Below are 23,985 nucleotides of genomic sequence, written 5' to 3' on the forward strand. Positions count from 1 at the left end.
CTCTCCTTCCCATTCTCCTTGGTTAATGCTTGATTTTCTTACCAACAATCCTGCTTATGGGGTAGCTGTGCTTGCTGTTTATCCAAACTCTGAGATTAATTCCTCATTTTAGAAAAACAGCATTGCAGATCTGGTAGGTAACACAGGATTACTTGGTCAGACCTCCTTACAGATGAGAAAACTGGCTTGCTCAAGAAAATTAACTGCGACTCAGTAGAACGACTTATTGAAGGTCACACAGCCAAGTGTTGGAGCTTTATTAAAATTTAGCTTTCCTGACAACCATTCTAGTTTGCTTTCCATCTTATATACCATCCTATCTTAGTCAGAAACCCATTTTACCAATGAAACTGAGAGCCAACAAACTCATCTCCACGAGGGCTCAAATTTGGATAGGATAGTTATCAAAAGGAATGTTAATAAAAATTTGCTATCCAGGCTAAGAAACTAGATTTGCATTGCTTTTTCCACTATAATCTTCAGAGCAGGAGAAAACAGGTGAGGTGTCTTTCCTGCCTAGCTCCTCCAGCCCCTCAGTCGTGCTGAGATCAATAATCATTCCCAGGCTCCTTTCCGCCTCATTACCATTCTAATTTGCCTTAGTCAGGTCTATTTAGGTATTAGGGTTTTATTTATTTTTTTTCCCTACACTAATAAACCAACCTTTAAATTAAGGGAAAACAGAAAAGTAAGTAAGACTAGCTTATCTTAGTGAAAAAGGTATTGGGAAGAACGTGGCATGCCAAGCCTGGCTGAGTCTGTCCTGTTTAGCAATACATCTCTGTCTCACTGAGGGCCTGGGATCCTTCTAGGAAAAATCCGATGTAGGGTACTGGAAATAGGCGAGAAGCTCTACTGGAATAATAAGCAGAGTAGTGAGAGGATCTGTCTTACCCAGATGGAAGGGCCTCAGACTGGAGTCGAGCTGACGAAGGCCGTTAGGAAGGTGAGTGGACACTTTATAAAACTGCTGCTGCTGAGTGGTGTGCCTTACCTGCCTCCTTTCAAAAAAGCATCACAAAGGCCTTCTTCAAAAGAGCAATTCAAGGGGAGACAGTACAGCTCAACGGTAGAGTGTAAGCCTAGCATGCACAAGGTCCTGGGTTTAATCCCCAGTACTTCTGTTAAAAATTAAAAAAATAAACAAACCTAATTACCTCTCCCACCCCTGCTCCCCAAAGAAACTATTGCTAAAAGAGCAATTTATGATGGCTATAGAAATTCGGAAGATAGAATATTAAACCCTGTCTTTTCTGTGCATATACACACTGTGCATACAAAAAACCTCTGGTAACATGCTTGTGCATATTGTTTTTAACTTGTTTTACTCAGCTAACATATTGAGCATTTCTTCTGATTATTAACTATATCTCTAAAACATGATTGATAGTAGTTATATATTACATAAAATAATTGAATCAAACAAGTTCCTCTCATTGAAAACACTGATGTTCCTATTTGCATTCTAATATATTTTAGGTAGAGGTAGAATTACCAGGTCAGTGAGTATTTCTTCAAATAATAATAATTTAAAATATCAAACATATTCTTTTTTAAAAAATGATTTATTAAAAGATTTTCAATGTAAAAAATCAGAAATACAGAAAAGCATAAATAAACATCAACTATAATGCCACTGTCATTCACACTTTGGTATACATATCCTTCCATTTTTTTTTTTTTTAATAGGTGAACATTTTATACAGAATTAGGTTACTATGCATGGTTTCACAACTGGATTTTCTCATTAATACAAGTATTTCCTCCTATCTCTACTTGTTCTTCCAAAACATGACTTTTAATAGCTATAGTTTTCCACTGTTTGGTTATGTCACACCCACTAGGATATAAGTACCACAAAGACAGGTCCTTTTGTGCAAAGAACAGTGCCTCATATAGAACCGTGCTCAATAACCATTTATTGAACAAATACACGAATTTAATCAACCAACTTCTCATTGCTGGATATTGAACTTATTTCAAAATTTATTATATTCTTACACAAAAATCTTGTGGACAGCTTCAATAACTTCCTTAGACTTCTTAACTAGAAGTGAAATTTACAGGTTCAAATGGTACACATTTTAGAACATAATTAGGATGATATATATTATTTATCATCAAATCAGAACCCTTCAGAGAGGAAAAGGGAACGTCATTCAGGACAGCCCTGTCCAAACTGGGATGTAGAATTACATGTTGTATGACACCAAACTGAACCTTAGAGGCTACAGCAGTTTACGTTCCCACCAGCACAGTAGTAGAGTGCCAGTTTCCCCAGGTCTAACATCTGTGACTCCACCCTTCATACCACGTACATCCTTGGTCACACTGAATATCTACCCTGGCATTTTTGATATGAAATAATAAAGAAACAAAGACAACTTCTCCTTGGGCCTTTCTCTTGGTTTCAGGTTCCTTTTTAGGGGTCTAGTTCCCTTTCTGGGTGTCAGCAAACATTTTGTGTAAAGGCTAGATGCTATCTTTTTCAGGCTTTGTAGGCTACATGGTCCCTGTTGCAATTATTCAACTCTGTCATTTTAACATGAAAGCAACCACAGATAACCTGTAAATGATTTATTGCGGCTGTGTTCCAATAAAACTATTTGTGGATGTAGAAATTTGAATTTCACATAATTTTCATGTGTCACAAAATATTACTCTTCTTTTGATTTTTCCCCCCAACCATTTAGAAATGTAGAAACTATTCTTCGTCCATGGGCAGTAAAAAAACAGGGGGTGAGTCATAGTTTGCTGACCTGACTTAGCAAATATCTGGTTGACAACTAAAACAAACTGGGTGGGGGGGGGAGGGACTCATCCTCATTTAAATGTAGAAAAATTGCCAATTTTTCCTTTTTTCTGAGTTGTGTAATTTTCTGTCAAAAATAGAGTTGTATTATATACATCTTCAACTATATGTGCCTCACAGAAATAAATACACATAAAAATGAGAGTGCTTAATTGTGCTAAGACCCCCCCTTGCCCCCACAAGTGAGCTCATGAGCACATCCCCCAAGGAAGCCTGGGTTAGGAGAGGAATCTGCTCTCTCTTGGCTGGCCTCAGTTTCCACATGCTTCTCATAGCACATGTATCTCATTTCCTGGAGTGTGAGTTTACAGTTTGGGTATGTATTTTTTTGTAGAACACTGCCCCTGAACACAAGCCAACACCTTCACCTAATAATCAACTGACTGGAGAGCGATTTGTTCTAATGCTGAAGGACAAGGTGACTGCTGGATTTACTAAATGACATGTGGGTTTTCAGTGGGTCACAAATAATGTAAACAGTATTCATATAAAGGACATTATGGAAAACTTAAGGGATTTTTCCAGTGGTAACTTTAATGATAGAAAATTATCCTATCACCTACTAATTTTAGAACCTTGTTACAAATAAGGGATATGTCTATTTTTATTCCTTCAAAAATGCTCATAAGAAATAAAAGGCAGGACAAATGAGATGCAAATGTGGCAAGACATGTCACAAACATCAGGTATCAAAGAAGCTTCTGGTCACTTGTCCACATAAACGAATAAGCTGGAATGTTTCTAGGAGTCTATATAGTAATAAATTATTGGCATATCATGTTTCTAGAAAGGAGCATGAAATTCCCATTATCATTTGAAATATCAATACCCTTAAGGAAGATGGTAGTAAATATTATCTTCATTTTACAAATGAGGTAACTGAGGCCCCGAGAAATGTAAGGTAACTTAGCCCAGGGTACAGTGAGTTGAGTTGTTGGGGGTACACAGATTAAAGCTCAGTGCTTTGTGCATTTTCCAAGCTGTCTATAATCAAAAAAGACAGCAGTGACTGGAATATGAAGGAATATTCTCTCCTGTGAGACAGCCACAAAGAATACTTAGAGCAGAAATAGCTAGAGGGCTTCAAAAGCATGAATACAGCAAGTGAAACAGGGGGGAAAAAAACCAATCACAGATACACTTACCCTCAAAAAGAGATACAGATCTTTAATTTAAAACTGAGTAAGTTTATTCATGGAGAAAACAGTTACAGAATACCCTTTGGACTTTCTTAGTCCAACAATTAAAATTGTGTTTAAAAGCCAACAGGAAAAGCTTAGAGACCTAAAAGACGTCTGGAGAAACTACTGTTCCTCCTTCCTTGGGTTTATACGTATTTACCTTTTAGGCAAGAGAGATAGCTGTGATTAATCTCTTTTCCAGGGGATGTGATTTCCAGTTCCACTGTCTTAATGTGTACAGGACTCTTCTGTGAAGGTCAGAGAAGATCAAAGAATTTGATGTTGAATGAAAGAATTAAGAAGGTAAGACTATTGGTTGGTTTATGGAACCACAATTTTACCACAAATCACTAGATGGGTGGTGAGAGGGGTATTATGTTTCCCATCAATAAAACCTGAGGTATTTAAAGACTCGATAGACATGGAAACACTTCTACCTCCCTCAGAGGTAACAGCACAGGCTGAGAAGGCTGTTGTGGAAGGTCACACCTCCTTGGACTTCATGCATACCTTAGTACCAAAACCTAATCTGGACTGGACCATGACAAACACTTCTCTGAACAAGCGGTTAATCAGTTTTCTCTTCTGGATGGGTTCCAAGGCAACAGTGTGATCAATGATGAGTTTTTCCTTGTCTCTGTTTTTGGCTTGGTGCTAAAGTTTATGGCAATACAAAACAGCATGGTCATTTACAGTTAAGACCTGCCTGAGTGAAAGAATGGGCTCTCCAAGTCTCAGCAGTCAGTGTTTAACCTAGCCCGTTTTACTTGGCTGGTCTCATCGTCAAGATGGCAGAAACCTGTGGTGACGTCTCTTTTATTCTCTTCCGTGGGTTCCAAAGGGAAGTCTTGACCTACAGCCAGCACCTGTCGAACAGTCATGTTAACACGAGCAGTTTTCAAGTAGCTAGCACACACCTGCCAGTCCTCCACAGAACAGGGCTCCACCACTGAGTCTCTAGGGAGGTCAGCTGGGAGTAGAGTCTCAAGGCAGCAAGGCAGGCTTTCCCCTTCAGGACTGGGAAGGACCCTTGGGACTGCATGGTTCAACAGGCGGCTGAAACCTGACATTACCATAATGTCACCGCTGTGCATAAACATGGGGGTGGGAGCTTCATCTCTTTTGAGGCCACCCAGGAGAAAGATGGCAGACTGTCCGAAGCTATAAAAACAAAACAAAACAGGTAAAACAATACACAATAGTAAGTTCTGTTACTAACCATGGTTGGGAAAGTTACTGCCAACTGCATTGTTTTCTAACTTGATAATTATTGTTCCCAAATTCTCCTTTTTAAACTCTGCTAAGATCCTTCTTTTCTGGCTTGTGTCTATGAGTGACCAACCCATGATCTACTACTTAAACTTATCACAGCCCACGGGACTGCTGCAAAATAAAATTTAAAGCAGGTAAATAACAAAATTAAAAATTTAGTTTTAACATGAACTTTGTAAGTTGTACTGATACATCTTCAAGTTTTTTAATAAAATTATTTGGGTCCTTTACTACATATTTATCATTCCTGTTCACTTAAAGATAAAGCAATTAATGAATGACTCTGTTTAGGCACTTTCTTTGTGAGATACAGGTACAGCACTTTGCACAAATATAAGCTTACATTTAGGGAGACAAGGAGAGTTAAAATATTCGGGCTTCTGTGCTTTGCTCTTCTCTATTCCAAAAAGGTTGCTCACTTGGCCTTATGGCCTTTTTCACTTATCTATTCCACAGACACTAACAATACCCCTCATTACAAAAGGCAGACCCCATGCATCTTAACCATTAACTGTAATTTGGTCATTATTCTTAAAGGACTAGGCTATAATAAGTATTAACTGTATTAAGTTAATATGTTATTAAGTTAATAGGTTATTAAGTTAATAACTCTCAAAGAACTAGGCTATAATAAGTATTAACTGTATTAAGTTAATATAATAAGTATTAACTGTAATTTGGTCATTACTCTTAAAGGACTAGGCTAATTTTACTTATGACACATTGTTAAGATGCCTAGAAATGAAAACTTATGGAGTCCAACAATTTTTTTAAAATTTAATGTTTTTATTTATGTACTTTAGCTTAAAAATGCTTTAGAAAAGGAATGAAGTGATAAAAAGTAATCCAAAATCCCTAGACCTAACTTACCTGAATGATAACAGGGGTTTGGAGTGATCCAGTTCAGATCTGTCCACATGGATCCCCAGTGTGGAGTCTAATCGGTAGTAATTCAGGATACCTGCTTCAGCCCGGAAACCCTGAAATCCACAGGCAGTGGCTACTTGCTCTGAGAGGAAAGCCAGGTCAGAAGGGAAAGGCGTATAATGATCTGCTGAGTATTTCTTTGATAAAAGTAGAGAAAATAAGAAAAATAAACAATGATCTCAGGAAAATAGGAAACTGTGGCATAAGATTAATTACCACTTTAAAAATCTAATTTACACATAATGTTAAATAGCATGACTTATCCATCCCTTGAAAGACCTTTTTTATTGAGGTACAGTTGATTTACAGTATTATATTAGTTTCAGGTACACAACATAGTGATTCAAAATTTTTATAGATTATATTCCACTTAAAGTTATTATAAAGTATTGGCTATATTCCCTGTGCTGTACAATATATCCTTGTGGCTTATTTATTTTATACATAGTAGTTTGTACCTCTTAATAGCCATTCATTTTTAAGGCATCCAGGAACCCAATAACGGGCCATTCAAAATACTGAGCACTTATTACATGGCAGGCTCTGTGCTATCCAGTGATAAATCAGACAAATCCACCCTGCATGGAATCTACATATGAAACAATTGCACCTCTCTCTGGTATCCTCTAATCCTAAAAGGACAGTTCTCTTAAGGGTAAAAAGGCAACTCAAAACTGTCACTGCCAAGAGGTACCTAAGGAAACATGCTGGCTAAATGTAATGTATCCTGGATGGGATCCTAGAACAGAAGAAGTATATTGGTTACAAACTCAGAAAATCTAAATGAAGTATGTATTTCACTATTATAATAATGTATCACTAGTGGTTCACTAATTGAGAAAAAGTTACTGTACTAATGTAAGATGTTAATAAAAGGAGAACTGGGTGTAGGGTATTTGGAACTCTGTATTATCTTTTTAATTTTTCTGTAAATCTAAAACTATACTAAAAAACAAAGTTTACTTAAAAAAAAAAAAAAGGCAATTCAAGTAATACAGCCAGTTTGATTTTGGACCCCTCAGCCTGCAACATGGTTTCGTGTGATTTCACTGGTAGGTCTGATGGGATGACGTGCTCAAAACATCTGAACTTAAACTGACTTATGCTAGGTCAAGGCAAGATCTTAAAATGGAAGTAGTTTTCAGCACTTACTTCCCTGAACTGCCTCTATATTTAGTACCCAAGGATCACAAATATCTTTTTTCTCTTAAAAAAAAAAAAATCAAAGGCCAGAACACTCTACAAAACCTGTACAATTTCTGAGAATGACAAGGCAGCAGTTTCCTATGCAGATGAGTCTGAGGGCCAGTCTGGCCTAAGCCAGCAGCAGCCTGATACCTTCCTTGGTCTGATGTTCCCTCTCACTCCTCCCATTGCTCAATCAACTTCAAATCTGATTAGAAAATCCACTTTTGTCTCACATCTCCACTAGTGACCACTAGCTAGAGTAATAGCCACACTTCTGAAGAGAATGTATTTACTTTGACTAGAAGTGAGCTTTAACTTCCCATTAAGAAAGATTTTTGTGAAAGGTCTCAGATGGATGGCCAAGCCTCTTTGGAATCTGTTTATTTTTTTCTTCTCTTTTTCCTGAACTGCATGTAAGAAGAGCTTCTATTTAATTTCTCAAAACTAAGGGTGTAGTTAGAGAACTTTAAGGTGTTCTCCACCATTTTAAGTTTTGGTCCTTTAGAAGATCAACCACTCAGAGCTGCTATTCTAGCACTAGATCGCCTCTGCTATGGTGAAAGAGTTACCTTTTGGGGCTTTGAAGCCTGTCCAAACTGTCTCTTATTTAATTCTTTTTCATTTTTCTCTGATTACCCATTAAGTGTTTTTGATCACTTTCACTCCATGTGTGTCTTAGTAAATGAGGCTAACTCTGAGGTCCTTGGGGAATAACAGTATCAACAATAAAATCAGTATAAAAAACAAGAAGCTAACATTTATCATGTTAATGTATTTAACTGCTTAGAACAGCCAGGCCCTGTTGTCATCACTATAAAGGCATTAATCACTTAATCCTCATGACCACCTTAATGAGGTACGCACTATCCTTATTCAAAGTAGGATTCAAACCCAGGCTGTCTAACCCAAAGAAAACTACATGGCCATTCCCCAAATACAGGTATCTAGCTTTCCATTAAATCTGTATCACTGGAAAAAAAAAAAAGAATTATATTATGAATAGTTCTGAGCAACATTTATCATTACTTTGAGTAGTTAATGTATTTATTAATGAGCTGGCTAGACTGAAACTATGGAGCTTTTAAAAAGTAACTGGTTAGTAGGAACATGGTCTATACCAGTTAGTTTTATTCAGTTTCCTCGCAGAATTAGTCCTTCTACTTGGTGGCAAACATCTCACTGAGATAAGAGGCACTGCCATGCTGGTGATAAAGGAGGCATTTTCTGAAGCACAGAGGTCAGGAAAGAAGAAATTGTACCTCAAGAAAACAAGGAACTTTGTTACAAACTGTGGGACATTGTTTTGCATTTTTTCCCTGCTCAGACCTTACACAGAGTCAAGTGTATCTAGATCTTGAAAGTTCTCTTGTGAGTTGACGGAAGAGAACACCAGAAGTACATGGAGCTTCTTTCACTTTAGGCATGTATTATATAGAAAATAAATGGTCAACAAACACTAAATGATAATGGAAATAAAGATTATATTGAGAACTGCTCTTGAGTGCCTTAAAGAAAAATCTATATCCCTGAAACCTCCCTAGAGAAAGCACCAATGACTTCTGATGAAATAATATAACCTAAGGGCACATGAAAAGGTAATTTTCTCTTGATAAATTATTTATTCCTCTTTAGATACCAGATCAAGAGGACTTTAGGAGGGAATAAATGAAAGAAATTTTCCCACAAATGGATAGTCTGATACTTTAAGCTTGGTCAGGAAGAAATCAAACTATGTGGGCCCAAGAAGCATAAAAATGGAAAACAATGGAATTAGCAAGAAAATTTGAATACCTTACTGTCCCAGTTATAATGGTAGCCTAGGGTCACCCAGCGCAGTTTCTCTAGTAAACTTCGGGGTCTCCGTTTATTCACTTCTTTATACCTGCAAAGATTGGAGACAAAAGATAATCTGTTCACCTCAAAAGGCAGTAATAGCCCACTGTATGGACTCTGGGGTCTAAATCTGATATTCTATGGTATAAGCTGTTTGCTAAGATCTCCACAGGGGAAAGCTGAACATATAAATGAGTTGACCAAGAATATAACAGCATTACTAAAAAACATATTAGCATTTCTAATTTCTAGTCCTTTGTTTTATATCCTCTGCTGAATGGGATCAATTTTCAAATGGCAAGTCTCCAGCACCTCAAAACTAAAACAAGATGACAACTGAAATGTCTTACCTGTCCATGGGAAATGGGACAAACAGCCCTACCGGTAATTGAAAATCTGGCTAGCAGAGCACGTTCAATTTGGTTTGCTAAAAGCAGGACATGATTAATTACAGCTATCACTATGTCTATAATGATGGTGGCTTCCCAGAATTGTGGTTTGGGCATAAAAAAGTTTGGCAAAATACAGTATACAATAAAAAATAACTGGTTTAACATGCCTTCTTTAACCCTATATAACAATTTAGACAACTGAGGCCTAGCTAACAACTACTAGCTAAGGGCCACTACAATTGATTTGATTTCTGACACCCCTGGTTCAAACCACAGGAGGTTTCTTTAAAATGGAGGCGTCCTTTCTGCAGTTATATCTTATCTAATCAAATCCATGGGATTAATGAGTCTTTTTCTAAAGAAGCAGCTTGTTTGTTTGTTTGATTTACTTCTAAACATTTAAAAACACAAGAATGCTAGGCCTAATCATTTTATTTAGTTTGGTATTTTTCTAATTACATCATTAATCAATTAAAAAAAATTTTGGGGTCTAAGAATCATTGCTGCTTAAAAAAGATCAGACTGCTATAAGGAGTTTATATTTTGACAGGAGATGACAGATAAGTATAAGAAAGAAATGAGGGGAAAACTCAAGGCAGTATAAAACCTAGTACTAAACTGAGCAGCACATGACTGTGAGGGCCACCAGAATTATGAAAAAGGAGAGCTCAAAATCAGCTGTCTCATCAGTTAAGGCTCCATGGCAGAGCTGGGGAGTTGAGTGTGGCACTGAAGAATGTCCAGCATTTAAACAAGGAGTGATGCAGTAGGCAATACAGGCACACAGCAGGAGCAGAAGCAAAGGATTTATTACAGGCTCACACTGTAAGTGGCACTCATCTTGATGTCTGACAAAGAGTTTACAGAGTAGATGCCACCTGTCCTCAAAGAGTTGCAACAGAGACATACATCAAAACCAGTAACTAAATAAAAGGAACGGATCAAACACTGATTTATTTAGGACAGCTGTGCAGAAAAGAGGCCTAGCAGATCCAACTGCTAGCCTTTTTAAGGACTGCTTATGAGGCTAGCCCTTGGCAAACATCTGGAACTTGGATTTTGGGGAGGTTCACACCATTACCAGAACTGTAGCTCACTGTGCCTAAACTGTTCGTATAAACAATATAGTTTATGCTGAACACCTGCCTTCCTTCTGGGAGTCTAAATTTTGGTACCTGTCAGGCAGAGACTGTCTATGTGCCAGCCCCTCATAAAACCTGGGCACTGAGCTTCTTTAAATCATGCTGATGCTGCTGGTCCAGAGACCACACTTCAAGAAACACTATTCTAGCCAAAATTAAAAAACAAAACACCTTCTATCTCTTTCTGGCTCAATAAAGGATCATTTTATTCTTGAGAAAGAACCCATTTATATTCTATCAAAACCAGACTGATCTGTACAAATAAAGATAACAAGGCAGCTCTGGAAGTCTGATGACATTTTAGACATTTGATATAGCACCAATAAGCTGCTTTTCATCAAAAGATTGGGTCTAATGTTCTTCAAGAACAGGGTATACATTATCATAATTAATACAGGGTTATGGTGTTAATAAAGTTATCAAAATTATAGATCTTTCTACATTAACTGGATCACTATAAGAAAGGCTTTGGGCTTTGCTTTATCCTTAGAGAGAGAGATTGGTCCAAGTATGCAAAAGAAGCTAGCTAAGAGTCATACTTTCAAAAAAGCATTAAGCCCAGTCCTCATAACAAAGGGAAAAAAAAAAGCTGAAAATACTGAGGGATTAATGAAGGGGCAGTTGCGCTGTTCTTTTTTTTTTAAACCTGACTTATCCAAAAGGAAGCCAAGAAGGCTATTACAATGGAGCCGTCTTACCTACTGTAAGGAATGCAGGGAGTATGTTGAGACCTAACCTAACTTTAAATCTCTACCTAATTATTCAAAAGAATGTTTCCAACCAAGTATGACCCTACTTATTGGTTCTCACTGCAAACAGAAACACTCTGTACGCCTTGCCTCTGCTGCCCCCACCCAGGCACCAGCAGGATGATGGATGAGTGGGCTGGCCACCTTCTCCCCTGGTCAAGGTGCCCACACAGCAGTTTGCTCACTTTCTGTCACGGGTAGTAAGTACTGGCATTTTTTTTCAGCAATCACATTCTATAGCACTGCTTTCAACTGAACCCTAACTGGACAGAAGTGAACTCCTGACCTGCCTGTCCACTCTCTGGGCAGTGGGTAGTCTGAGTGTCGTAACTAAGCTTTGGTATTTTCTTCTCTTTCTTGCCTCAAGGGACATTAGTGAACCTCTGTGAAAGCAAAAGAACTCATTCAGTGAGGACTCAGAAGTCTGAAGGTTGTTTGATAGAAAACTTTCAAAATCCTATTGCAGGTATTGCATTTTCAATCATTTTTAAAGACTTGGGGATAGTGTCTTTCACATCTCTCAATATTTCCCTCCATGACCACAACTTTCTGTCCTTCCCTCCCTAGTCTCTCATTCCCATTAAATCTAGCTCTATATCCTGTCCCTAGAACTCTGTTTTTTCAGTATTTGAGTGATTCCAGTTTTGTTTCCCTTCTCAATCTGAATCTCCCTATCAATGCAACCATCCAACTCCACCTTAACTGCTAATGTCCTTTTACTATCATGCAAATATTTAGTCTTATCTAATCTTCCATCTTTGGTCCTAAACCTTCACCATTTATCTCAAGTCCTCAGTCCTGCTCTTACTCCCTTCCAGGATAAAGAGAATACAGAGGCCTGATCAAAGGTCCAGTGAATGATTTCCACTTTTCTCCCCTATACCTCTAAACTTTTCAAAATCCTTAGCCCGTCCTTCCTGCCTGGTTTCAGCAGTGGTCCTACTTCTTTCCATTAAGGCTAATTCTCCACCTATACTATTTCCCATTCCCCTGACACAGCCTCTGAGGCCCTTCTCCATTGGTCATCTTTCTTCTCATATCTTCAAGTCTTCCTTTGTACTTATTTTTTCCTCTTGATCTGCAAAACTGTTCAACATTTCCACATACTTAAGAAAAAACCAACAAAAAACATCTTTCCAACTTGATCTCTTACTCAGGTACCCTACCTACATCCTGTCTCCCTCTGCTCCGTATCTCTCCTTCCTTTTACAATTAAACTTTCATAGAAGGACTCAATATTTGCTGCCCTGACTCTCTCTCATCACTGCAGTCTGACTTTTGCTTATACCACTTTACCAAAACCTAATTTCTTAGATTCAGTAATATCATTTAACTGTCAAAACCTAGGCCTAATGACCTGGTTCGTCCTTCTTTTATTTTGGAAACATCTTCCTGTCTTGGCTTCCAATAGTACTTTTTTTTTCACCCAGAGCTGATGCTTCCTAGGGACAATGGCCTTCTTTTTTCTGTATGTTTTCCATAAACAAACAAACCACATCCATTCTCACTGCTTCACTATGGCTTCATGTGTAACTCCTACGTCTAACTTTGCTGCTAAGCTTAGTTCCATATTTCCAAAGGCATACTAGACATTTCCACATGGACACTCCACAGAGATTTCAAAAACAATAAGCCTCAAATTACACTAAGGATCATCTCTGCTCATTCTCCTCTTCCTCCAATCTTTATCTTCATTAGAAATCCTAGTATATACTGTTGCAATGAACATGGAGGTGTAGCTATATTTTTGAGATAGTGATTTGGTTTCCTTTGGATACATACCCAGAGGTGGAATTGCTGTATCAAACAGTAGTTTTATTTTTAATTTTTTGAGAAGCCTCCATACTGTTTTGTATAAATAAATAACTGCAGCATTATTTACAATAGCCACGACATGGAAACAATCTAAGTATCCAATGACAGATGAATGGATAAAGAAAATGTGATACCTATACAGCAGAATTATTCAGCCATAAAAAGGGGACATACTGCCATTTGTGACAACACGGATGAAACTTGAGGGCACTATGCTAAGTGGGATAAATTCAGATAGAGAAAGACAAATATTGTATGATTATATTTATATGTGGAATTTTAAAAACCTGAAATAGAACATATTGGCGGTTGCCAGAGGCAGGGTTGGAGTGTGTACGTGAAATGGGTAAAGGTGGTCAAAAAATAAAAACTTCCCATTATAAGAGAAGTAAGTTTTGGAGATGTAATGTATGGCATGGTGACTACAGTGAATATTGTACTGTATATCTGAAAGTTGCTAAGAGAGTAGATCTTAAAAGTTCTCATAACAAGAAGAAAATTGTAATGATGTGAGGTCACTGATGTTAATTAAATTTATTGTTATAATCATTTGGAATATACACATGTCAAATCATTATTCGGTACATCTTAGACTAACACAATGTTGTATGTCATTTATATTTCAATAAAACTGGGAAAACCCCCACCCCAAAACCTCAGTATTACCCTAATACCACTTAGAATTCTGTGGATAATGCTTAACTACTTTTCCCTCACTTTTCATAATCTCTTAATTACCAAGCCCTGTGGACAATGTATTTTTCAGGCCTTATCATCTTTTGCATGGATTATTAAGCTAAATTCTTAATTGTGCTTTTTTGCAATGACTAAATTTTCAATCCATTTTCCTCACTGCCATAAAAATTATCTTTCTAAAGTGAAAAATCTGTTACTAATCTTGATGAATTCCCCCCATCTATAGGATAAAGTCCACAATTTCCTACTATGAAATAAAATTCCTATTTTATGGCAAGACAAAAAAAATTAAGCATAAAAATTTTTTTCTGCCCTTTGCCCCCCCCACCCCACTGTGCATTTGTGTATCTGCATTATGCACTGACCAAACCTCCCTCATTGGCAGAAAGACCTGCTCACATAAAGAGTAACATTGTTCTAGTACCAACAAGACAACTCCTTAAATGGTAACATTCCTTCTTGATCTTGTAAGGGGATGCTTAGATCTGGATTGTGTAAACTGTCAATAACACATCATTTAATGTACAGCCCTCTGTCTCAAAAAACTTACGTGCAACTGTGTCTTCACTTCTAACAGGCAGAACAGTTCTCAGAGCTTTCTGAGATGCTGTCCCAGGTTATAATCCTCAATTTGGCTTGAATAAAATTTTCCATTTCTTTCTTAGATTGACTTATTTTTCACTGACACTGTGTGGCATGCATATCCTCTTATAATCTGGCTCTAACTAACCTTTTTCATTTCATCCCCAAGCACTGCCTACAAGGTATCCTACCTCCCACCTTTCGTGGCTGTTTTGACCATGCAATTTTCTATACTAAAGTGCTTTCTCATCTCTTACTCCACTCTCTGCCTAGCAGACTTTTCTTACTTTTTCACATATAGTTCAAATACTTCTTCAGGGAAATCTTTTTCCTGGACTCAGTTTCTCTGTCTTTTGTGCCCACATAGAACCTTGCAACTTCTATTCAAGCATAGGGCTTTGGTGCTATAAATACCTTAAAAAAGTATCTGAATTCCTCCTTTAATAGTCCCTTCCTCAAAGGAAGGAACTGAGTTTTAATCTTCATATATATGCTAGTATCAAATATTTCTTAAAGCACAAATGTACTTTTTTAATAAATTAATGAAAATGAGACAGAAGAGTACTATATGATCTTTAATTGATCACTCTTGATTTAGCATTATGTTTTTACTGGGCTAATAAAAGATGTCAATTTACTTAAATTTAGTATTTACTGAGTACCTTCTAATATATACAAAGAACTGTGGTTGGCATCAAGGCTACAAAAATTTCAAGTCTTGGAGGCAGGGGCAAGGAGCATGGCAGGCAGTGGGAGGGAGAAGGGCCAGATGACAGGACTCGCTACAATAAATGCTATAATAGCATCATAAAGTCTTAAAGGAGCAGAAAGGGGAAGGGATTAATTCTGCTTCCACACTGAGAATATCAATGGAAAAAAGACTTCCCACATACAACAATGGATACAAAGCATTTTGTAAGCTAATTTATGGAATAAATAAAGTTGCTTTACTTAAATGTAATTTCCTCTTGTCTTATTCTTTAAAAAATTATTTTTGAATAGATAATACATTCACAACATTCAAAAAGTACAGGAAAGTATCCATTAATCAATTACTCCTACAAATAATTATTTAGTAACTACCATGCACTGGAGAATAAAAACAGAGGGCAAAGGGATAAAGAAGGAGGGGAAACAGAAGACTATTTTTAATTGAATAAGGGAATCATAAAATGATAGTAGAATGAAGGCCAAAAGGAAGTAATGCACTGATCGGTTATCTAAGGGAAGAGCTTTCCAGGTAGAAGGAACAGCACGTAAAAAGAGCAGCCTGATGTGTTCAAAGAATAGAATGGAGGCCAGTACTGCTGGAGAATAAATGAAAGAAATGGTAGGAGATGAGGTTAGAGAGCCAGATCACCTAGGTCCTGCAGCTTTGGTAAAGACTTTATTTTATTCTAAGTGTGATGGGGCTGTAAACAAAGAATTTGACTGGCCTCTGTCCCTGGTTCTTTAGAGAAAGCTTTAAAGCCCTTGGAATTTCTTGGAGGGATGGGAGTATCCATCATTCACTGTGGGCCTTAAGAAGATGCTAAGGATGTAGGTTTGTTGAGCTAGAAAGACCAAGTGATTAGAGGGTTGAGGCTTGAAGTGATATGAGCAGGACCTACTGGGATAGTGGAGGGCTAGAGTTCAGTCATGTGGTCAGTAAGTCAATCAATCATGCCTCAGTAGTGAAAACCCAATAAAAACTGTGAACAGTAGGCCTCAGGGGAGCCTCCTGGGAGGGCTACTTGGCCTGATTCCACAGGAAGAGGACATGGAAGCTCTGTATTCAGGATCCTCCCTCTTTTCATTGGATGGTCCTGATTTGCATCTTTTATAATAAAATTATCATCGTTAAGTATAATGCTTTCTTGAGTTTTATGAGTTATTCTAGTGAGTTAATGAACCTGAGATGGTTATGGGAACTCTCTTGAATTTGTAAGCATTTAGTCAGAAATGTGCATAGCTTGGGGATCTCCCAAACTTGTGAGTGGTGTCTGAAGTGAGGATAGTTTGGTTAAGGACCACACCCTTAGCTTGTGATGTCTGTACTGACTGGATGGTTTGCATTAGAATTGAATTGCAGTACTGCAGGAGAGACGTGACATAATTTCTGTACTTTATGTGGAAAACAGACTGAAGAGGCACAAGAACACACAGGGAAACTGGTAAGGAGGCTACTGCAGTAAGTGATGGTGGCTTAGACTAATGTGGTTATGATGGAGATACTGAGAAATCATTTTATTTACTAAGACTGTAGACCTTACTATATATTTGCTGGAGAGCTGGAGTTAGGAGTTTCTAATGGCTGCATTCTACAGCTGGGGTATGTCATGCTTGATTTATCTGATCTCCTGTGGACAGACACTTAGGTTGTTTCTCATTTTTCCTCCCATTACAAACAATGCTGCAATGAAGATGCTTCTACCTAACTAGTGCACTCTTGTGCAAGAAATCTTTAGCTACACTATTCACTGACAATAAACTTTGAACAAAACATAGGATTGAGATGTCCTAATTTTGTGAACAGACCTATTTTTGCTTCTATGTTCCAAACATTTTTTCATTTCTTACAAAAGTTTCTTCTTCACCAACCACAGAAACCTAGAAAGTTAAAACTGAAAGGATCCTTAGAGTTCCTCTAGTTCAGTGGTTCTCAATGTGGATGTTATGGTAGATAATCAATTTCTAGGGAAATCTTTTTGAAACACAGCTCCTCTCCCTTGCTGATATGCTCTGGCAAAGTGAGAGGGCTGGTACATACTGTCTAGGTGACTCTGACCAAGATTCAGCCACCTTGAATGGTTTATCCAGTCCAATCCTTTTGTTTGCCAGATGAGGAAACTGAACACACATTCAATAATGACAGAAGGAGAATTAGGGCTCTAATCAATTTTCAATGCTGCCAGCAATGTCTGAGCATATCAATTTCGCCCAACCTTTGACAGCAGAAAGTATGACCATCTTATTTTTTATTTTTGCTAATTTATTAGTCCAAAAAAAGTATCTTATCATTGTTTATAGGATGATTTATTAAAGAGATTCATCTAAGCTATCTTAGAAGATGACAACTGGGATTTCTACAGTCATTTATTTGTCAGAAACAAAAAAGTCAATTACATGAAAACACGCTGGTTGGTTAACAAACTCTAAACTCTCTGACTAATTTCACTCAGCCCTGATCTTCCTTTATTTTGCTCTCAATTCTACAGAAGACATACTTAAGAACAGGATTTTCCTCACTGCTCTCGCTTATACTGTAACCTACAGCAAGAAGTCTTTAAAGGAAAACTAATGCAATTTATTTTTGTTTTCCTGTCCCCTTTCAACTTAAGAAAATTTTCTATTCCCCGTTAGAATTAACATGACATAGTTTCTGAAAAGGGCACCATTAGAGCCACTTAGGTCTAAAGAGAACACAAAAAGCTGGTACAATGGTTTTACCAGGCTGTTCTAAAGATTTCTCACATATTATCTTGTTTACTCCTCATACCATTGAATGAGGAAAAGACTTCAATGAGGCATAGAAAGGTTCAGAAATTTACTTAAGTTAACAAAGCTAGTAAGTGGCCGAGCCGGGATTTGAACCCAGGCAATCTGACTCTAGAACTAGCGCTCTACATTACTAACTTTTTACAATTTGGCCCTAACCTACCTTTCCTGTTTCATCTCTTGCTAAATCTATTCATGACTTCCAAGGAACATCGTCCATTATCTATCTTTAATCTAGCCACTTACGTGGCCATACTCATAATCTTTTAAACTCTCCCTGTAGCTGCCAAATTGTATTTCATTATATATTTACATGTGTCTGTCCTCAACCAACCTACAAATTCCTTGAAGAGAGGAACTGTCTTTTCTGTCTTGAATTTCTAACACTCAAGCACAGTATCTGACACAGCAGACTCAACAGGTATTTGCTGAATAAATACATGAATGTACACGTTCTATGCTCCTATCTCACAGAAGAATGTACTCTGCCTTTGCTCAGGCTGCTTTCTCTACTCAAAACAGCCTTCCTGCTTTCCTGATTGGCAAAATTCTAATCATTTTTGAAGACTCAGTTCAAATGGACAGAGAAAAAAAGAGGATAATGGACCTAGTTAAAAAATCATTTTTTCTTCTTTGATGTCTTCTTACTGCCTGGAAGAATTATTTCTTCCTCTGGCCCCCACAGCATCTTCCTAAATACCTATTGTAATACTTTCTGAGCTCTATTTTAACTATTCCTGCTCATACTGACTTCTTGCCAGAGACTATGCACCCCTGAGTGCAGGAACAGTGTCCTGTTTATCTTTGTATCTCTAATGCTTAGCATCATGCCTAGCACACAGCTGATCCTCAAAAAAATATTCGTAGAATGAACACGTGTTGAAACAATTTTAAGGTACAAAGATTAGTTTTCATGAAGAACAACTGACCTACCATAAAACAGCTAGTAACACTGACTGCATCTAGGAGAGCAGAAGTAAAGAGCTTTCAGTGTTACTATCTCCAGGATACCGTAAGTCTTCAAAGGAACTCCCTTTAAGTAAAAAAAAAAAAAAAGGGCTGGAACACTGGAATTTGACACAACATTGTAAAATGATTATAAATCAATAAAAAGAAAATTGTAAATTAAAAAAAAAAAGGGGCTGAAGCTGAATAAAAATGGATCATCTCATGATTAATAAGGATGACCTTGATATCTAAGCTATGATAAGCAAATCTTTAAAACGGATCTCAATTTAATATAACTGTCAAAGTGTCTGCTGTCCAAATGTTCCTGGGGGAAGGAATACAATTGTGCTGTATTTGAGTGGAAACTGGGAAAAATAAACAGGTCAGGTGCTTTCACCGAACTGTTACACAGTAGTTCCTATAAAGATCTGTGATGACCTGACCTGAATACTAACACTGTTTTATGATTGATAAGACTTACCTTAGAAACTCTTTGCTCTGTTCCCACAAATCCTGGGTCTCTCCTGTAACCAAGTGTTTGTCCAGGTTACATACATTAGGTTTCCGGGAATATAACTTAAGGCACTGCTTCACCCAGTGCCACTGGTAACCTGGGAGGAAGGGGTTTGGGATAAAAATAAACCCTATACAAAAGATGGATGAGAAAAAAAGGAGAGGAGGAATCCTCCATCAGTTATTCAGATCATTTATTTTTGTTGACATACTTATACCCTTACTTTATTATTTACTCCTCATGCTTCCAGTGGCTTCCACACATAAGCATATGTTCTCATTCCAATGCTCCAATTTTAGAGGAGTTCCTTCAAGTTAATAAAACACTGTTCTGATGATGAACATCAGACATCTATCACTATGAAATTATCTCTGGCTTTTTAGGTTATTCTCAAGAGAACAAATATTCTACAACTATCAATTATATCGCTCCAGAGCAAACTTTAGAACTGAAATTGCCAAGACACCCCTCAAATTTTCACCAGGTATTATTTATAGAGGTTGTAGCTCTTTTGTGATAACTCAGCCTTTAGTGAGTTGTAATCTTTTTGCTGCTGGAGGATTTAAAATACTTTGAGAATTAACAAAAATGTGATGCAAAGACATGAAATGAGCAAATGCTGTTAGAAAAATGGCACCAAAAGGCTTGCTTAATGCAGGGCTGCCACAAACCTTCAGTTTGTTAAAAACATAAAACAAAACAAAACAAAAAAACACAGTATCTGCAAAGCACAATAAAATGCGTAAAATGCCTTTACTCCAATTTGGACAACAGAAAACCAAACTGGGTGATAAATCTGTAGTCTGAACAATCCGTTAAGGGAAGAAGGCACAGCAATAGAAACATGGCCTTGAAAACAGGAGCTAGGCCAGAAAAGTAAAGGGCAGCCTTCGAGAACAAAAAGTGCATAAAACACTACTGGTGACGTATGCTCCTCATTTACCCAAACACGTGAAGAGCCATGCTTTCACATATAAAAGTCACCACTCAACTGTTTCTCTTGACTTCAGACATAAAACCTGAAGTCTGTCTATAATACAGAACTAAAGTGCACAAGGCCTTTCATAAGTGTTAAAGCTGTTACCCCTTCCCATGTTATCAATATATACTTTAGTGGTCATAATGTGCTAAGAGCTGCAACACAGACCTGGCCCTTGGCACAACAAAAATTGAGTTTTTAAAAGGAGTCTCTCTTGCTTTTGATCCATATTTTAAATCACAAGTGCAATGTTAACTTTAAGCCCTCTAGAAAGAAACAGGATGTAGATATAAGATTGTTTGGCCAAATAAGGCATTTCTGTATTTTCTAAATAGTTCATAATAATCTACAATGGCCCCATGATCCTAGAAAAAAGGTTAATAACATTACCCACTCTTCTGTAGAGTGAGCTACCCAGTATCACCAAAATTCAAAATTCTAGACAATTTAGTCTATTAGGACTTTTAATCTCATTAACTGTAATTCCTTTTAAAAAAATTCAGCCTTGATGACAGCAACAATTTCTAAGTTGTTATGCCATTTGAGAATCCAGGGATTCTGTGACTGGAGTGAACATTATGAATTACCACGTCAGTTCAAAGTGGTTCTCCTGGAGGAGATGTTCAGAGCTGTGGCAGGGAGCCCAGAGTTAACGTCCTAAGTTTTGATTTGTACCTGGTTTGTCACTTTCTGCACTATAAGGCAGACAGTACTGACTCCAGTTCTATCCTTTAGGAATGCTAAATAAATGGAAATCTTAGATGAGGCAGAATTCAGGAGGGGTTTGGGAGTGGAACATTTCCATGTGTTTAGTTTTCTCCTTTGTCTATTTACTTGCTTATAACTTCTTCTCTGAAATTAGACAAATGATTGAGAGATTTTGCCTTCTGCGGTCAACTGCACTCACCAGGATATCCTTGGAGTCCGTAGGCTCGCCACTTGCTGACTGGCTGAAGTCCTGCTCTGTATGCATCGTGGTCACTGACTGAGGACACATTTAGCTGAGATCTGACCACCTGGCAGGACAGAAATGGGTTAGAGGGTAAAACTATTTTAAACGTTAACTCAGAATTTCAAACCTCTAAAGGCATTTCTGATATGGGGCAGTTAGGAGTCATAAGCCTGGGTTCTTAAATTTAGTTCTACCACTTAATTGATGTAAGAGTTAGATAAGTCATTTAACTTTTGAGAACCTCAGTTTCCTCACCTATGTACTGCTAAACACTACAGAGATATATAAAATTGCAGTAGTGATGAAAAGCAGGCTGATTTTGGTCTTTAAGACTACATTTTCCTATGATACCACAACTTTGCTATTTCTTTGAATCATGAAACGTGTTTAGTATATGGAATACCCTGAGTCACAATGCTATTAACTTTGGTTAGTGCTAATAATAATGCTTCTGGGGAACTTATACACAGTCAGTGTTTAAACAGAGCTATGAGGGACACCAGGCTGGGAGGGTGAGTGCTTTAAACAGACAGAAAAAAATGTTTCAGTAAAACACTGGGAATCCTGTTTGCTAAAAGTACATTTGCTCTCTTTTAGATGAAACTTCAAACTGAAACTCCCAACTCTTTGCCTTTGTTAATTACTTAGAAATTAAGCTTTTAAGGGGTTTATGAAGTTTTCTTTGCATTTAAGAGCCATCTCTGGCTCATTAAATTGGTTAAGAGATCCAGTGTGTAGTCACAATATGTAAGGACATTTAGAAAAAAAAAACTTTATTCTTACATGAATAATAAACTTAGAGCCTGGCTTGACTTAGAATACATCAAATGTTCTCTCCCAAAGACATACGATCTATTATTCTATTAACTTTGTCAAGAGTGGAGATTTCCAGACAAACTACCAAGTGGCTGGTGTATATGCAGGCTCTGTAATAAAATGGCTGTCTGGAACTCTCTGAGAGTCCTGACCATCTAACTCTTCCAGGTACCTAGAGGATAAAACATTTTTATTTCAAAAACTTCGTAATCATTTCTTAAATATGTCATACTTAACACTGCACTGTAATCCAGTAAAACCCTCAAATGTGGAAGAAGTTTGCGGACCTAATCTATTATTCTAAACTGAACCAAACCTCTCAATCTTTTAATGTTTTCTGCTTGCTCCCTTGCTAGACTATTAGCCATCACTTCCCCCACTTCTCTCATTGGATGTCTTGTTAATAGCAACTTTCTTCTTCTCTAATTTGCTACTTTCAATTTGTTTTGAGCTGGGGAACTAAGTACTAACCAAGTATTATATACTCAACAGGTAGTATATTTACTGAGTACTTACTGTTTTAGGTACTGTGCTAAACACAATATCCCCTTCTCAGGTGGCTTACATTCTAAAATTATCTAAGTATTATGGTAAAATATGGGCAAAAGGAGTTGAACGAAGGTTTGAGGGGTTCTCCCGTAAGTCAAGTATATCGTTCTTGGACTTTCTGTGTTATTTTGACAACTCTAAGACAATCCCTCCTAACAAATGAAGTTTCTAAGAAGCTGAGTTTTAGACAAATATAAGGTTATTATAGCATTCCAATTTTACTGACAGCTATTACTAAGCTTGGAAAGAATGTCTCATCCAGACATCTGTGGACAACACCAAGGGCAAATTAGAGATCTGGTATCCTCGGTGTTAAAGCAATTGTAAAGAAAACATACATTACAGTTGTGACTCTCCTTGTGTCTCCTGCTCCTCCCCCTATGTTCCTTTCCTTAATTTCCAAGAGGAATAATACAGAAATAATGTTCGCTATTTGGATTAATTTGCCCTTTACTTTCAACATTAAGGTATTATCTCAGAATCTTTCAATGCCCTCTTTCTAAATGGCCCAGAGAATTAAAGGCCTTTTATGGACAATGGCTTAACTAACAACATCAATCTCTCAGATCTGTGATTACTCGGGTTGTTGGTTTCTTCAAACTGCAGGGCACTACCCTAGCGTCTACGAACGCGGTTTACGGATTTTCACACAAATCAAAGTAGAAACGCAAATGTACAGTTAACAGAAAGAATATAAACACCAATTTCCAGGCATTTTTTGGCCGAAGCCGCGACAAGAATAGCTGCGTGAAGAAACGGGCAGCAGAACTCTTCCTCGCCAAACTGTGACGCTTCATGGGCAGTTCAACTCCGCGCCCGCGGAAGGCGGGGATCGCTCAATAACAGTCTGGAAACGAAAAGAGGTGAGGAGAACATTGAAACCTCTCCAAGAAGCGAGGGGAGGTGACGGGGAGGCGCGCGCCGTTCCTCTCTCCGTACCTTGTGGGCACCAGGACCCGTGCCGCGGGCTGCATGGGCCGCCGAGAAATCGATGACCCCTCCCAGGTCTGCGGTCCCGGGGCGGCTCTGCCGGTAGAAGCGGAAAAGCTTCCGAAAGGCGTCCTCCCCAGGTTCCGCCGCCAGCGTCGCCACAGAGCCCATGGCTGCCGCCATCTTCCCCATCTCGCTTGCCCGGCCTCCTCTGACCCGGAAGCTGTTTTC

At 37.9% G+C, this 23,985-nt stretch overlaps 1 protein-coding gene across 3 annotated transcripts; it reads right to left on the reverse strand.

Annotated features, from left to right (window-relative positions):
- Positions 1 to 1,670: 1,670 nt before the first annotated feature.
- On the reverse strand, positions 1,671 to 23,978 carry ALKBH1 (alkB homolog 1, histone H2A dioxygenase). 3 transcript variants are annotated; one of them, XM_014559153.2, is made up of 7 exons: positions 23,764 to 23,905; positions 23,526 to 23,671; positions 21,415 to 21,523; positions 19,496 to 19,658; positions 9,172 to 9,262; positions 6,136 to 6,329; positions 1,671 to 5,154 (listed from the first exon to the last, which is right to left on the reverse strand). In XM_014559153.2, exons 2-7 carry the CDS (start codon positions 23,619 to 23,621, stop codon positions 4,728 to 4,730), a joined length of 1,080 nt encoding a protein of 359 aa, XP_014414639.1. In that variant the 5' UTR covers positions 23,622 to 23,671; positions 23,764 to 23,905; the 3' UTR covers positions 1,671 to 4,727. The 3 variants fall into 3 exon arrangements, with proteins under 3 accessions (XP_014414639.1, XP_032338340.1, XP_006184642.1); XM_032482449.1 differs by having other exon boundaries at positions 23,502 to 23,671; XM_006184580.3 differs by lacking the exon at positions 23,526 to 23,671 and having other exon boundaries at positions 23,764 to 23,978.
- Between the last annotated feature and the right edge of the window lie 7 nt (positions 23,979 to 23,985).

Source organism: Camelus ferus, chromosome 6 (genome assembly GCF_009834535.1).
Source record: "Camelus ferus isolate YT-003-E chromosome 6, BCGSAC_Cfer_1.0, whole genome shotgun sequence".
Lineage (NCBI taxonomy): Eukaryota > Metazoa > Chordata > Mammalia > Artiodactyla > Camelidae > Camelus > Camelus ferus.

What these genes read in the sequence shown, in the direction of transcription:
- ALKBH1 (XM_006184580.3), bottom strand. Translation starts at nt 23,946, where the DNA reads ATGGGGAAGATGGCGGCAGCCATGGGCTCTGTGGCGACGCTGGCGGCG. An exon ending in CGGACTCCAAGGATATCCTG is followed by an intron (nt 19,659 to 21,414) that starts GTGAGTGCAGTT and finishes TCTTTTGTATAG; the next exon opens with GGTTTATTTTTATCCCAAAC. An exon ending in CAGAGCAAAGAGTTTCTAAG is followed by an intron (nt 9,263 to 19,495) that starts GTAAGTCTTATC and finishes CAATCTTTGCAG; the next exon opens with GTATAAAGAAGTGAATAAAC.